At 44.1% G+C, this 14,937-nt stretch overlaps 1 protein-coding gene across 1 annotated transcript in view; it reads right to left on the reverse strand.

The window, feature by feature from the left end:
• LOC139755181 (UPAR/Ly6 domain-containing protein CG9338-like) overlaps positions 1 to 10,305 on the reverse strand; it is a 271,921-nt gene extending 261,616 nt beyond the window's left edge. The window contains exons 1-2 of the mRNA XM_071673352.1: positions 10,242 to 10,305; positions 9,382 to 9,618 (exon numbers count right to left, since the gene is read on the reverse strand). Of these exons, the coding sequence (XP_071529453.1) occupies positions 9,382 to 9,618; positions 10,242 to 10,305 (301 nt within the window). The remainder of the gene's footprint in view (positions 1 to 9,381; positions 9,619 to 10,241) is intronic.
• Between the last annotated feature and the right edge of the window lie 4,632 nt (positions 10,306 to 14,937).

Here is a 14,937-nt window from a genome sequence, read left to right on the forward strand (position 1 = left end):
ATGAGTGGTACAAGCTGTACTTTATGAGTGGTACAGGCTGTACTGTATGAGTGGTACAGGTTGTACTGTATGAGTTGTACAGGCTGTACTGTATGAGTGGTACAGCCTGCACTGTAAGAATGGTACAAGCTGCTAGGTCAACCACCCACCACCAAGATCTCTCACCTCCCACCTAGATCTACAACGCAACTCCTAACTCTACCACCTACCACCTAGATCTACTATCTACAGCTTAATTCTACCACCCACTACCTAGATCTACCACACACTACTCAGGCTCACCAAATCACTCGTTAAGCCCGACTTTCAACCAGTTGGTACCTCTACTACCAGCACCTCAGCAGCCAGCCAGCCTGTGTTCACCCAGCCAGCAAGCCCGCCATAAGGCTTGGGGTAGTTTAAGCCAAGTTATCAGCATTATTCAAGTGTCTGTGATAACGGGAGAGATTGACGGCCCGATAACTTATCTGGCCCACATACTAATTCACAGAGCGCCCTTGTGCCACAGCGTTTTCTTATCGGAACCACAGTTAGGGATACGACGCCTGGGGCATAGATATTGCGGTTGGGTTTACGGAGGGAGTCGAGATCTCGTATTACGGAGACCGGCACTGAAGAGTAGATGGAGAGGACGCGCATACATCTCAAGCCTCGATATCGTTATGGACCAGTGACGTAATGATGGCTGTGAGGGTCCGTGCCGACACCCAGGGGAGAGGATGTATGTGGCAGGCAGGCAGGCAGGCTGGCTGTACCGGACCGACCCCCTGAGCCTGGACACCTGCTATTGATTAACTTACCTGAGGGGACACATGCCGGGGTAGACCTCTCGTCGTTGTGTCTGTTCCTTTGGTAATCCCCGGGACCTCTTCCTTGTGTCTGTGCTCTCTCTCTCTCTCTCTCTCTCTCTCTCTCTCTCTCTCTCTCTCTCTCTCTCTCTCTCTCTCTCTCTCTCTCTCTCTCTCTCTCTCTCTCTCTCTCTCTCTCTCTCTCTCTCTCTCTCCCTCTCTCTCTCTCTCTCTCTCTCTCTCGGGCATGATTTTCCCTTGGTTCCAATGGCCCTCATCTGCCAAGACCTTCGCCTGCGTTCCAGGAAAATATTAACAACCAATAAACGACGCATTTAAAACCGATCGGAGGTCATGTTAGCCATTGTAATGTCATTACTTAAGCAATGATTACTAAGATGAAAATAAATATGCACATAGACCCGCTCCATTCAGTGAACACAGTGGGTGCTAAACCTAATCCATTTTCTATCCTCTGGAGTCGTAGAGATCATTTAGGATTAAAATATGATAATTAATAGGTGATCCTCTCATTGGAATTTCATATGCGTCAAATTACTGGTGATTTGAATACGAAAATAGAGTATAGGGGAGGCTATCCTCGTATATATGCTATAACTAGACATGAACATTTGTCCAGTGACGGTCTTACGTCACACAACGGTTCCTTATAGTCCACATATTCCATATCTTAGACTTGCTCAACCATAGCTCGGATATGCTCAACCATATCTTAAATATACTCGAGCATATTCTGGATATGATCGACCATACATTTTTGATATGTTCGACCTGAGAGATTCAACACTATCATATCAAGTTATGGGATCATTAAACACATTGTGGTACGCCTCTCATTGCCATCATTGGCCTGGGATTACAGCAACTGATGGATCGCTCATAAAGTTCTGTTGTTTGTTAAGGGCGAGTCTGGCTGACTGAGTCGCAAGTCCCAGTCTTCCTCTACATATAGTAATAGATACAATGATTTTGTTCACTGTTTCTCGCTTCACTGACGTTTAAAGTGGAATATCTATTTGTCTACGGTGTCCTAGCATTATTTCTTAACATGTTCCCGGTATACTCTCTCTGTAGATAACAGACAGAAAAAAGAAATTTTTGGTATACATCCACATCACACAGATTGTAAATCATAACACCGCTCATCACTACAGTGAGGTACAATGATTTACACTCCACTCCTCAAGTGTCTAAAATATTTTAGGTATAAATTCGTCTTTCTTTTTAGGTATATGTTCGTCTTTCTTTTTAGGTACATGTTCGTCTTTTCCAAATTCTTAGATCTGGCTGAGCACTAGCAGCTTCTTTCATTCTCCGTAAGTAACGTTCAACTGTGTCGTTATTCAAATGTACGATATGGAATATCGCCACCAGTGCTTGAGACTGCTGGTTATGCCAGTCTTTAGGCAATTTCTCGAGTCCCTAATTCGCTGTTTGCGTCTAGCGCCATCTAAAAGAATCTCATATAGTTAGGGGAAAAAGATACTGTCTTCCAGTTTCCATCTACATGCAATGTCTTATGTGAGCCAACAAAACGATTTTTTCGTTACCGTATTTGCATTAAGGAAGGAGCAGATGAGAGAAGCTTCTCTGAAGAGTTAGAGGCGAACGCTCGAGCAATAGTCATGCCAGTTAGGCTAAGGTGAGGGTCTGATGTGAGGCGACGGGTAGAAAACATTGACTCAAGTGGCCCCCCACATGGTACATCTCATTATATTAGGTCAACCATTCGGTATGTCAGAACTTTAGCTTCCACGAGAGAGAGAGAGAGAGAGAGAGAGAGAGAGAGAGAGAGAGAGAGAGAGAGAGAGAGAGAGAGAGAGAGAGAGAGAGAGAGAGAAAGGTGATTTTTGCCACAAGTTTGGAACACTACAGAAGTAAAAAGAGAGAGAGAAAACAAGTTGTACGATAATGAGGTGCACAGAAGTTGAAGAGAATGTAGCCCACTATTTGGAAAACACTTGCCTTCATCTTTGTAAACGAGGAATACAACCTGGACAGAATTTCTCAAGGCTTCATGGGTCTTACGAAAGACGGGAAAACAACTTTCCAGAATGAGAACCTGAGAAGGTTTACTTACAGAACTCCCTCCCAAGCTGACGTAAATAAGTAGCTGCACGTAGGTATACTTGACTCGTCCGTCATTAGTAAGAGTCAAAGGTGTATGTATGACCAGTAGAGTGTCTAAGGAAGGAGAACCTTAATGATCAGATATCCAGAGTGAATGACTGGTACTTTAAGTCATTTACTTGAAAATAACAAAGGTTGGTTTTAAGTTGGCCTTCATGTGGCTACAGATGTTGTTCATTAACTTACAAGAGACATCACTGCCATCAGTTTTCATTCAAAAATCACTATAAGCTACTTCCTACATGTGTCGCTGAATTCTACATATATTGCAGATCAGTGTGAAGGTCTGACCAAATGTTGAGCACAGATCTTCGAAGCTGTACTTTGCAAGAGCATGCGTCCACTTGTAACAAGGAACATAACGTTCAATATAATATGATATAGCATCCCCAGGGCTGATTTGTGGAGGTAACTCGGCTCGACTGAGGGTTGAAATGTTGCACACAAATTTCCTCTCACTCCTGTAACTTAGAGGACGTAAGGCAATGAGAGCTGGCGGGGAAAGGATACGATCCTTTACCTCAAGACGCTTTACTTGATGAGCATCACTTAAGGAGAAAGTAATCCTTTTGTACAGTGAGGGGCAGAAATTTTGTCACAATCTGACATTCGCAGGTTTAGAAGTATTCGAACACATTTCTACACACACACACACACACACATACACGCACACACATGATGGGGCCTCACGAACATGGAAACTCTCTCTCTCAGCATAATGCGAGTAGGTAATCATAGACTTAACAAGTTGTATGGTACTGAAAACAGTTAAGAAATGGTGTTCAACATGAGTCAAACTCCCTCCCCAAGCACGGTACACCAAGGTATGTATTTACAAATAGGTATTGACATATGTACGAACAAATACACGCGCACTCACATACACGCGTGCATACATGGTAAAGAGTTGGAGGCAACATGAACGTAAAATTCACTCACCTGGTATTACACAAATAGCCATTTCACACGGTTATCAGAGCAGGCATCAACGGTTGGGTCATTCAGCACAAGAAATATCACAGATCTGCTGGACAGAGCCCAACGGAAGACAAGAAAAGTCATGCTTGAAATAAGGGAGTTGTGGTTTAACGAGAAGACAGCAGCAATTTAGCAGCCTACGTTGGAAGACAAAACGAGGAGAGGGGACTCGTAATCAGAATTTCCTAGAATCTAGACCGACTTGAAAAAGGTAGATGGTGGTCAGTTTTATCGTATTAAAGGATAAATACCTGAGCAGAAGTGGACACACAAACCAAGAAATTGAATAAGAATGGTGTGAATGACAGGGACAAGTGAAGACGCAATAAACTGTAAAAAAAGTGTTCAGATGCTTAAAAACTTCGATTAAAGGTCAAGGACGTTTCAGTGATAAGGTCAGGGTGAGGATAAACCTTCTTTCTCTTGGCCCAAATGGACACATGGGATAAATAGTGCACAGGGGCTGCGCTAGACTGAACCAGCTCAGCAAGAATATTCAAAGAACATGTGTCGGAGTTAATTTAATTTTGACCTCTGTCGACTGTGCCCTTCTACTCATCATGTGGGTGGCGGCTCAAAAGAGGACACATGGTTCACAAAAGGTCCAGGGACTGAGTCTCAATGATTGAAGTACTTTAGAGGTGATGTAGTGAGAAAAGTGTGAACACGGTTTGGGCAAAGCGATAAATCATTCGGCAATTTACATGGTAAGTGAAGTAGGAGGAGTCTTTTTAAAATGATGGCGCTCCGTTGCCTTAGCTACCAGCTTGCCACAAGGTCTTCATTCATACCTGAACATGTTTACGATGATGTTAAAATGCTTCAGAGAAGAAAAGAGAGAATCCAAGATCATGGCAGCTCTTCAGGAGGCCCCAGACAAACCCTACACTGGTGTGATGCGTGGCTCATGTGGCTCAACATAGGTGAGTGAAAGTTAGTCCAACTATCATCTTTCCAGGAGAAATATTACCAGAGTTTAAGTGCGAATTGAACCTATGGTTGACAGAGCATCCAGAACACCACGTCAGAAGAATCGATAAGAAAGTAAGTTACTTACCGGCTAAATTTTATATGGCCTATAAGTACAAGGACACTTACACGTTCTTAAAGATACAAACATTATTTCATCATATATTGAAACAGTAAACAGGGTTTACCCCACTTGAGGAAGCGTAATAGAAACGCTCGGGCCGGAAGGAGGGAAGGAGGCCAGCGGTGGGCAACAGTGTGTATACCCGAGTACACATATAAAGGGGATGAGCTGTAGGCAGAGGAGAACACCTCGGGCATTACCTACCATGCAAGAGAGAGAAGAAAGCGGACACGATCACAACCTATCATTTTCTTGTAATAGACAGCAATTGGTAGAAACAGAAGAACAAGACTGGTAATGTGTCCTAAAGTGATGCTGTAGGTGTGGGATAAGATATCAGTGTATAACGATGATAACAAGATAAAGATGCGTGTAGAGAGAGTTAGAATACTTGTATAGTTGTATGATAACAATTAAAAGTGGCAAATAAAAAAGGATCCCACGACTATAAAAAGATTTCTCCTTGTAGTGAAGATGGAGGATCATGTAACTACACAGGGTAGGGGGTAGCGTTACTGGCCTGTGAGTCAGCATGGGACAACCTAGGGTTGTACCCGCATGGGTTCAGATCCTGGGCGTTGGTGTGTGTGTGTGTGTGTGTGTGAGCAAAGACAGGGTGCATGTATACAAGGTTAAAAAACAAAAAAAGTGTGTAAAACCCCTACCCCCTAACACAAAAATAGTAATCACACACACACACACACACACACACACACACGCGCGCGCGCGCGCGCGCGCGCGCGCACGCACGCACTCAGAAATGCACGAGCGCGCAGGCCTTTATGGTGTAGTGGTAAGTATTATTGACCATGAGTAAGCACTGGCCAGCCCGAGATCGAAACAGCATGAGGTCGAATCTTGGGCGTGGCACTTGGCCTACATTCAACCCAGATGTTCATCTTCCCCTCCAGTGTGTGTGTGTGTGTGTGTGTGTGTGTGTGTATGATAAAGACATGACACACATGTATGCAAAGTTAAGGGAAGAGGTGACAGGAGTGTAAAACTCCTTCCCGTAGCGAACAAGCAGTAATATCAAATAACATATGCACAAACATGAGGGCTCTTCCCCGTCCTGTTCAGCAGGTAATTACACACGTCAAAGTCATGAGAGAAGTAGAGTTTTGAGGATTATATAAACTTTCAAGGGAATTTAGATGGACTCCAAAGTTGTTCTAATGCATGATTAATGTAATTCACCTCGAGCAAACGCAACGTAATGAGGCTGGGACACATTAAACGAAGGCCTCAGCGCGATATTTATCTACCAGATGAAAATAACAAAAATTAGTAGTGTGTGTGAGAGAGAGATGTGGGAGTTGACAGTGTGCCTAGTTTGACATCAGACTTAAACAACCGGAGAATTATTAAGGAGACAACAACTTGGTCTGCTGGCAAGAACTGGAACGGCTACTGAGTACATGGCTAATGCATTAGACCTTTGAAAAGTTATTCATAGAATACATCAGAGTGAAACTGATATATTTCTCTCGGCACTTAAACAACCACAAAGACTCAATTGAAAAAAAAAAAATTGGGGAGAGAGTAGCAAGGATGGCGCTGTAATACAGAGAACTGAGCTACAGAGATAAGATAGAAAGTGTCGGGCCGACCACAACGGAACAAAGAAGAGTAAGGGGTGACCGAAAGACAACCTTCGAGTTTCTAAATCAGCTCCAGAAAACGTCGATAGAGAGCAGCTCTTCGTGAAATGCGGTGGCAGACCGACCAAAGGTCAGAGGGAAGATTTAAGAAAGAGGTTTGTTAGGAAGGATGGAAGCAGAGAAGCACAGAGTAAGTATGGTTATTGAAGGAATGGAAGTGATGACCCTACCAATGGTGACAACATCCATGATTTTCTAAAAGGCTGAGCAGCGATAGAGAAAGCTAGGGAGAAGACGTTCCACAAGTATTGATCTCCCTCACTGTACTGTAAAAATCGATAATGATAAATGGGTATACACACACACACACACACACACACACACACACACACACACACACACACACACACACACACACACACACACACACACACACACATACACACTTGGAACTTCCTCTACTGAGCAAATAGGTAATAAGATATAGGTATTACACACACATCCACACGAATGTTGGAACCAATAAGTGTAAGACTCCCTCCCGTACAGTACGTATAGGTAATGCACACACACACACATATGACGCAAAGGTCATTAGGGAAGTGAAGAGCGAGGAGCACTTCTCATACTCTCAAGGAGGCACAGAAAGTCTCCAAAGTTGGCCCCATACATGGCTAATGGAATTCAATCAGACTCAATGCCATGAGAATGGGTCATAGTGTAAGAAGCCCCGATATGACCATTATCCAGCAGGATATAAGGTGTTGGAATCTGTGTGTGGGGGAACTTGGAGTCGACAACCTCCATAACTTGTCGCCAGAGTCACACCTTGGAAGAAAAGTTAAGAAGACCAACTACCTGCTGGCAAATATTAGAATTTCGTTCAGGTTCATGAATAAGGAGATATTCAGCAACCTTTTCACGTCTTACATAAGACTAAGACTAGACTACGTTTTTGAAGATTGTTCTGCTCACCTGAAGAAGGGTGTTAAAATGAAGAAAGATAAATGACTAGGAAAGGCTAGAAGCCTTGAATATGCCTATCATGAAAGACAGAAAAGCAAGGGGTGATCAGATCACAACCTTTAAGTTCTCAAGACCAGACTGATAACGTAGACTGTGATTAGTTCATCGAGAGACGTAAGGATACCGCAACCAGACGACGTGACACGAAATTAAGCAAGAAAGTTGTTAAAGAAGATGTAAAGAAGTAATTCAACAGTATAAGAGGTTTGTATGAATGAAACAGACTGAATGAGAGAATAGCAAAGGTAGACATCATACAGAAGTTGTATGATATCGGAGAGGGTTCAAGAAATGGGGCCCAACGAGTGTGGAACTCCCTCCCCGTACAGTACAAATAGGTAATAACGTATGCGCGCACTCACGTACACACACACACACACACACACACACACACACACACACACACACACACACACACACACACACACACACATCATGCACCGAGATCCTTGAAAACGAATATTTTATGACCTGGCCTGCACTAAATGTTAGACTGGCCCTCTCGAGCGAAGGCCACCAGGGACCGACTGAGAGGCACCAGATATAAGTAGTTCCGAAATATGAATCTTTAAGCCGTGGCCGGCATCGCCTGCTGCGCCCGTCGGGTCTTACCACTCGCGGTATGAACATCAGGTACTGGAGGTTCGTCCGCTACGATGGGCGTCTGCGTGACTGTCAGCCCAGACTCGAGCCCCAAGTTTCGTATGTATTAGGGAGGCGTCCTCCTCCCGCTCATAAGCGTCCCAGTCATGTATGCATCTGCGAGGCCTGTGTTGCCCGGTGTTTGTTATCTCTTCCCTGCGTGGATGAGGTTGTAACATGACCCGGGAGCCTCCATAGTGTGGTAGACGGCCAAACACCAAGATGGCCCCGACCGCTGTACACATACGCTTCTCTCAAACACAACACGACGGATAATGATGATGATGGTGTACTAGAAGAGCATTACGAGAAGTTAGTCAAGCATTTTCCCGAGGGATTTGCTCCACACTGTGTGGGGGAGACTGAAACTGAGGAAAGTAGGGCTTGGCAACGAGGGTAGGCGTTAAGTGAGAGGATGTGTTTAGGGGGAGGATGAGTTGTCGCTGGGGAGATGTGGGGTCAGCTGTGGGAGCAGGAGGGAAGGGAAGAAGCTAATAGGAAGGTCTGGTAAGGCAGTAAATATGGGGAGAGAGAGGGTTGGGGGAGAGTGCTGGGTGAGCAGACGGAAAGATAGGAATAAGAAATTGACAAGAATGTTGTATAGGAAAAGACTTGATGATATCGAGATGATACGGGTCCTGGGGTAGAATAAGGAAGCAGAGGAACGAATAAGACGGAGGGATCTTAAGTATGTGAGATAATAGTGTGTGTGAGGGAGCCGGCACATCGTATGAGTCAAGGTTCTGACCATCATATAACGCTGAAGTGGGCCATCCAAACCCTTCCTTCAACATTAGGAAAGTTGCGTTCGCCCTCTCACCCCCCACCATAAGGGAAACTAATTTCGGCTGTCCCGCGGAAATTATAATTCTTATAACTTTTTTTTTTTATAAGAGACGAGTCTTACTACATCCATCAGAGTGGAGGAGGGGATATGGATCTTCTGTACTTATGATAATCTGGTTTAACTCTCCCATTGGTCATCGCAGTCGTGGAGTTCGCTCTTCGTCTTGATAAGAACTATCAGCGTTATGTTGGAGCAGCCGGTCACACAAAGCCAGGTGCAAGGTATCGAGAAGAATGATGCCTGTTTTATCCCTACCTGTGCTGAGAACTGTGGCGATGATGGCAAGAGCAAGCAGAGTCCTCATGTTGACTTCTAGTCCTGTTGGGTTACGTGGATCCAGAGCGGGTGGCGTTGTGTGGGTGAGCGCGGGGTCGTCTTGCTCCCTGCGGGCTGAGCTCTCAGTCCAAACACCTCCACCGTCACCGGCACACTGAACGGTGGTGAGGTGCCAGGCGTCGGCCGCTGCTGCTGCTGCTGCTGGTGGCGCTGTTGCTTATACCGCCTCCTCCTCCTTCTCCTCATTTACTTCAGTTTCCTCCCTCATACGACCGTAGGAAAGGAATCGTTCGCAATATGGAGCTAACTGATTGGTTGATGACATGAAGTGAGACTGAAGAGTAGAGGCATTTCAGTTATCGTTCGATTACTTTACCTTGTATATGGATTTGGCGTTGGCACCCTCAGCCCTCTCCGGCGTGCTGACTCGCCGGGAGATGCAATTTCCTCTTCATTTTCCAAACAAATTTTCCCTTTTTATATATCCTTACAAAGACTCAAGCCAAACAATACCCTAAAGTGAAGAGAAATCAGTAGCCATTCAGGGTTTACGTTTCAAGTTATCCTCATTGTTTTCTTTCATATTTTTCTTTTTTTCTGTCGTCAGGAGCCGTGGTGGAACTGTTGGGTGGGTGGGTGGGTGGGTGGTGTCTTGCGGCGATCACCGTCGGGTGCTGGTGACGGCGGCGCTTTTGGAGTGACTAGTCGCACTAGGGACACCTGCCTGCTCCAGGACCCCTACTACCTCGCCAGGGTGAGGATAGTTGTATCTGCTGCTGCAGGGTTCTTGTCTTTGAACACAGGGTATGTTTACCTTGTCCACACCTCTCTCTCCTCACTTGTGGCCTCCACGAACTGCAAAGTGTCAAGAGGGAGGCGCACATCTTCTGCAGTGAGAAACATGGCAATGACGACAACGTTTATATATGGATGAAAAGTATTAGAAAACTATGTATATAATGCAAGAGAAAATAACGGAATGAAGTAAACAGATACAAACAGGTGTCTTAAGTGGATCTGATGACGAAGTGTTGAGAAGATATTGAGGACCCCGCTCTATCGTACCGCTGTTTTGGAAATTAGGAAACCTTTCCCTATACTAACCAATTGAGATCATATATTTTCTAGGTAAAGTGCCCAAGAACTGTATCTTTTAAGCTTATTCGTTGATTTCGACGATAGTGAGGTAGCGCCTGGAACAGACGAAGAAAAGGCACTGAAACCATAAAAGGCCCTACAGACCGTTTCATAGTTTTCCTTGGCTACTTCAGATGACGTTGTTCGCTTCATTTGACAGCACGTCGCCCCCTTTATTCCACATCATTCCAGTTCACTCTACCCCGTGCACGCCTTTCATCCTCCTGCATTTTCAGGACAAAGGCATTCAAAATCTGTATAACTCCATGTTTCCATCTCCAGTTTTGTCTCCCCCTTCTCCCTGTCGCCTCCACCTCTGACGCATATACCTAATAAGCCAACCTCTCCTTAGTCATTGTCTCCATATGTCTCAACCATTTCAGCACACCTTTCTTCAGCATTCTCAGCCAAACTTTCCTTATTACGCCAACATTATCTACTCCATAAACCCTTCTCACGCCACATAATCTCTTAAAACATTTCATCTGTAACACATCACATGCATATTCTCCATCTTACATAGTTACGTATCCCAGATAATTCCTCAAGCTTTCAGCGTGGCTAAGTGAAGACTTGTCATTCAAGGGACAGTACATCCAACATAGTCATAGTGTTCTCGAGTGGATAACAGCAAACACTTCTTCGGCCACAGCACAGGTGGCCCCATGCTCAGCCGCAGACGCTAGACACCTGTTGATGGGCTGCGGCCCAACATGTACAGAGGGGCTGACCTCACTATGCGAGGTTATTCAAATCATCCGTGCAAACAATGAACACATATATATATATATATATATATATATATATATATATATATATATATATATATATATTTTTTTTTTTTTTTTTTTTTTTTTTTTTTTTTTTCATACTATTCGCCATTTCCCGCGATAGCGAGGTAGCGTTAAGAACAGAGGACTGGGCCTTTGAGGGAATATCCTCACCTGGCCCCCTTCTCTGTTCCTTCTTTTGGAAAATTAAAAAAAAAAAAAAAAAAACGAGAGGGGAGGATTTCCAGCCCCCCGCTCCCTTCCCTTTTAGTCGCCTTCTACGACACGCAGGGAATACGTGGGAAGTATTCTTTCTCCCCTATCCCCAGGGATAATATATATATATATATATATATATATATATATATATATATATATATATATATATATATATATATATATATATATATATATATATATGTATATATATATATATATATATATATATATATATATATATATATATATATATATTTATTTATTTTATTTGTTTTGCCTTGTCGCTGTCTCCTGCGTTTGCGAGGTAGCACAAAGAAACAGACGAAAAAAATGGCCCAACCCACCCCCATACACATGCATATACACACACGTCCACACACGCAAATATACATACCTATACATCTCAATGTACACATATATATACACACACAGACACATACATATATACCCATGCACACAATTCACACTGTCTGCCTTTATTCATTCCCATCGCCACATTGCCACACATGGAATACCATCCCCCTCCCCCCTCATGTGTGCGTGGTAGCGCTAGGAAAAGACAACAAAGGCCCCATACGTTGACACTCAGTCACTAGCTGTCATGCAATAATGCCCTAAACCACAGCTCCCTTTCCACATCCAGGCCCCCACACAGCTTTCCATGGTATATATATATTTTTTTTTCTTTTTTTTTGCCGCTGTCTCCCGCGTTTGCGAGGTAGCGCAAGGAAACAGACGAAAGAAATGGCCCAACCCACCCCCATACACATGTATATACATACGTCCACACACGCAAATATACATACCTACACAGCTTTCCATGGTTTACCGCAGACGCTTCACATGCCCTGATTCAATCCACTGACAGCACGTCAACCCCGGTATACCACATCGATCAAATTCACTCTATTCCTTGCCCTCCTTTCACCCTCCTGCATGTTCAGGCTCCGATCACACAAAATCTTTTTCACTCCATCTTTCCACCTCCAATTTGGTCTCCCACTTCTCCTCGTTCCCTCCACCTCCGACACATATATCCTCTTGGTCAATCTTTCCTCACTCATTCTCTCCATGTGCCCAAACCATTTCAAAACATCCTCTTCTGCTCTCTCAACCACGCTCTTTTTATTTCCACACATCTCTCTTACCCTTACGTTACTTACTCGATCAAACCACCTCACACCACACATTGTCCTGAAACATCTCATTTCCAGCACATCCATCCTCCTGCGCACAACTCTATCCATAGCCCACGCCTCGCAACCATACAACATTGTTGGAACCACTATTCCTTCAAACATACCCATTTTTGCTTTCCGAATAATGTTCTCGACTTCGACACATTCTTCATGGCTCCCAGGATTTTCGCCCCCTCCCCTACCCTATGATCCACTTCCGCTTCCATGGTTCCATCCGCTGCCAGATCCACTTCCAGATATCTAAAACACTTTACTTCCTCCAGTTTCTTTCTTTCATACTATTCGCCATCTCCCGCATTAGCGAGGTTGCGTGAAGAACAGAGGACTGGACCTTTGAGGGAATATCCTCACCTGGCCCCCTTTTCTGTCCCATCTTTTGGAAAATTAAAAAAGGAAAAAAAAAAACGAGAGGGGAGGATTTCCAGTCCCCCGCTCCCTTCCCTTTCAGTCGCCTTCTACGACACGCAGGGAATACGTGGGAAGTATTCTTTCTCCGTTATCCCCAGGGATATATATATATATATATATATATATATATATATATTTATTTATTTTGCCTTGTCGCTGTCTCCCGCGTTAGCGAGGTAGCGCAAGGAAACAGACGAAAGAATGGCCGAACCCGCCCACATACACATGTATATACATACATGTCCACACACGCACAATATACATACCTATGCATCTCAATATACACATATATATACACACACAGACATATACATATATACACATGCACACAATTCACACTGCCTGCCTTTATTCATTCCCATCGCCACCTCGCCACACATGGAATAACATCCCCCTTCCCCCTCATGTGTGCGAGGTAGCGCTTGGAAAAGACAACAAAGGCCCCATTCGTTCACACTCAGTCTCCAGCTGTCACGCAATAATGCCCGAAACCACAGCTCCCTTTCCACATCCAGGCCCCACACAACTTTCCATGGTTTACCCCAGACGCTTCACATGCCCTGATTCAATCCATTGACAGCACGTTGACCCCGGTATACCACATCGGTCCAATTCACTCTATTCCTTGCCCGCCTTTCACCCTCTTGCATGTTCAGGCCCCGATCACTCAAAATCTTATTCACTCCATCTTTCCACCTACAGTTTGGTCTCCCACTTCTCCTCGTTCCCTCCAACTCCGACACATATATCCTCTAGGTCAATCTTTCCTCACTCATTCTCTCCATGTGCCCAAACCATTTCAAAACACCCTCTTCTGCTCTCTCAACCACGTCCATTTTATTTCCACACATCCCTCTTACCCTTACATTACTTACTCGATCAAACCACCTCACACCATATATTGTCCTCAAACATCTCATTTCCAGCACATCCACCCTCCTGCAAACAACTCTATCCATAGCCCACGCCTCGCAACCATACAACATTGTTGGAACCACTATTCCTTCAAACATGGCCATTTTTGCTTTCGGAGATAATGTTCTTGACTTCCACACATTCTTCATGGCTCCCAGGATTTTCGCCCCCTCCCCCACCCTATGATCCACTTCCGCTTCCATGGTTCCATCCGCTGCCAGATCCACTCTCAGATATCTAAAGCACTTCACTTCCTCCAGTTTTTCTCCATTCAAACTTACCTCCCAATTGACTTGACCCTCAACCCTACTGTACCTAATAACCTTGCTCTTATTCATATTTACTCTTAACTTTCTTCTTTCACACACTTTACCAAACTCAGTCACCAGCTTCTGCAGTTTCTCACATAAATCAGCCACCAGCGCTGTATCATCAGCGAACAACAACTGACTCACTTCCCAAGCTCTCTCATCCCCAACAGACTTCATACTTGCCCCTCTTTCCAAAACTCTTGCATTCACCTCCCTAACAACCCATCCATAAACAAATTAAACAACCATGGAGACATCACACACCCCTGCCGCAAACGTACATTCACTGAGAACCAATCAGTTTCCTCTCTTCCTACACGTACACGTGCCTTACATCCTCGATAAAAACTTTTCACTGCTTCTAACAACTTGCCTCCCACACCATATATTCTTAATACCTTCCACATATATATATATATATATAAATATATATATATATATATATATATATATATATATATATATATATATATATATATATATATATATATATATATATATATAAAGAGAGAGAGAGAGAGAGAGAGAGAGAGAGAGAGAGAGAGAGAGAGAGAGAGAGAGAGAGAGAGAGAGAGA

Source organism: Panulirus ornatus, chromosome 18 (assembly GCF_036320965.1).
Source record: "Panulirus ornatus isolate Po-2019 chromosome 18, ASM3632096v1, whole genome shotgun sequence".
NCBI lineage: Eukaryota > Metazoa > Arthropoda > Malacostraca > Decapoda > Palinuridae > Panulirus > Panulirus ornatus.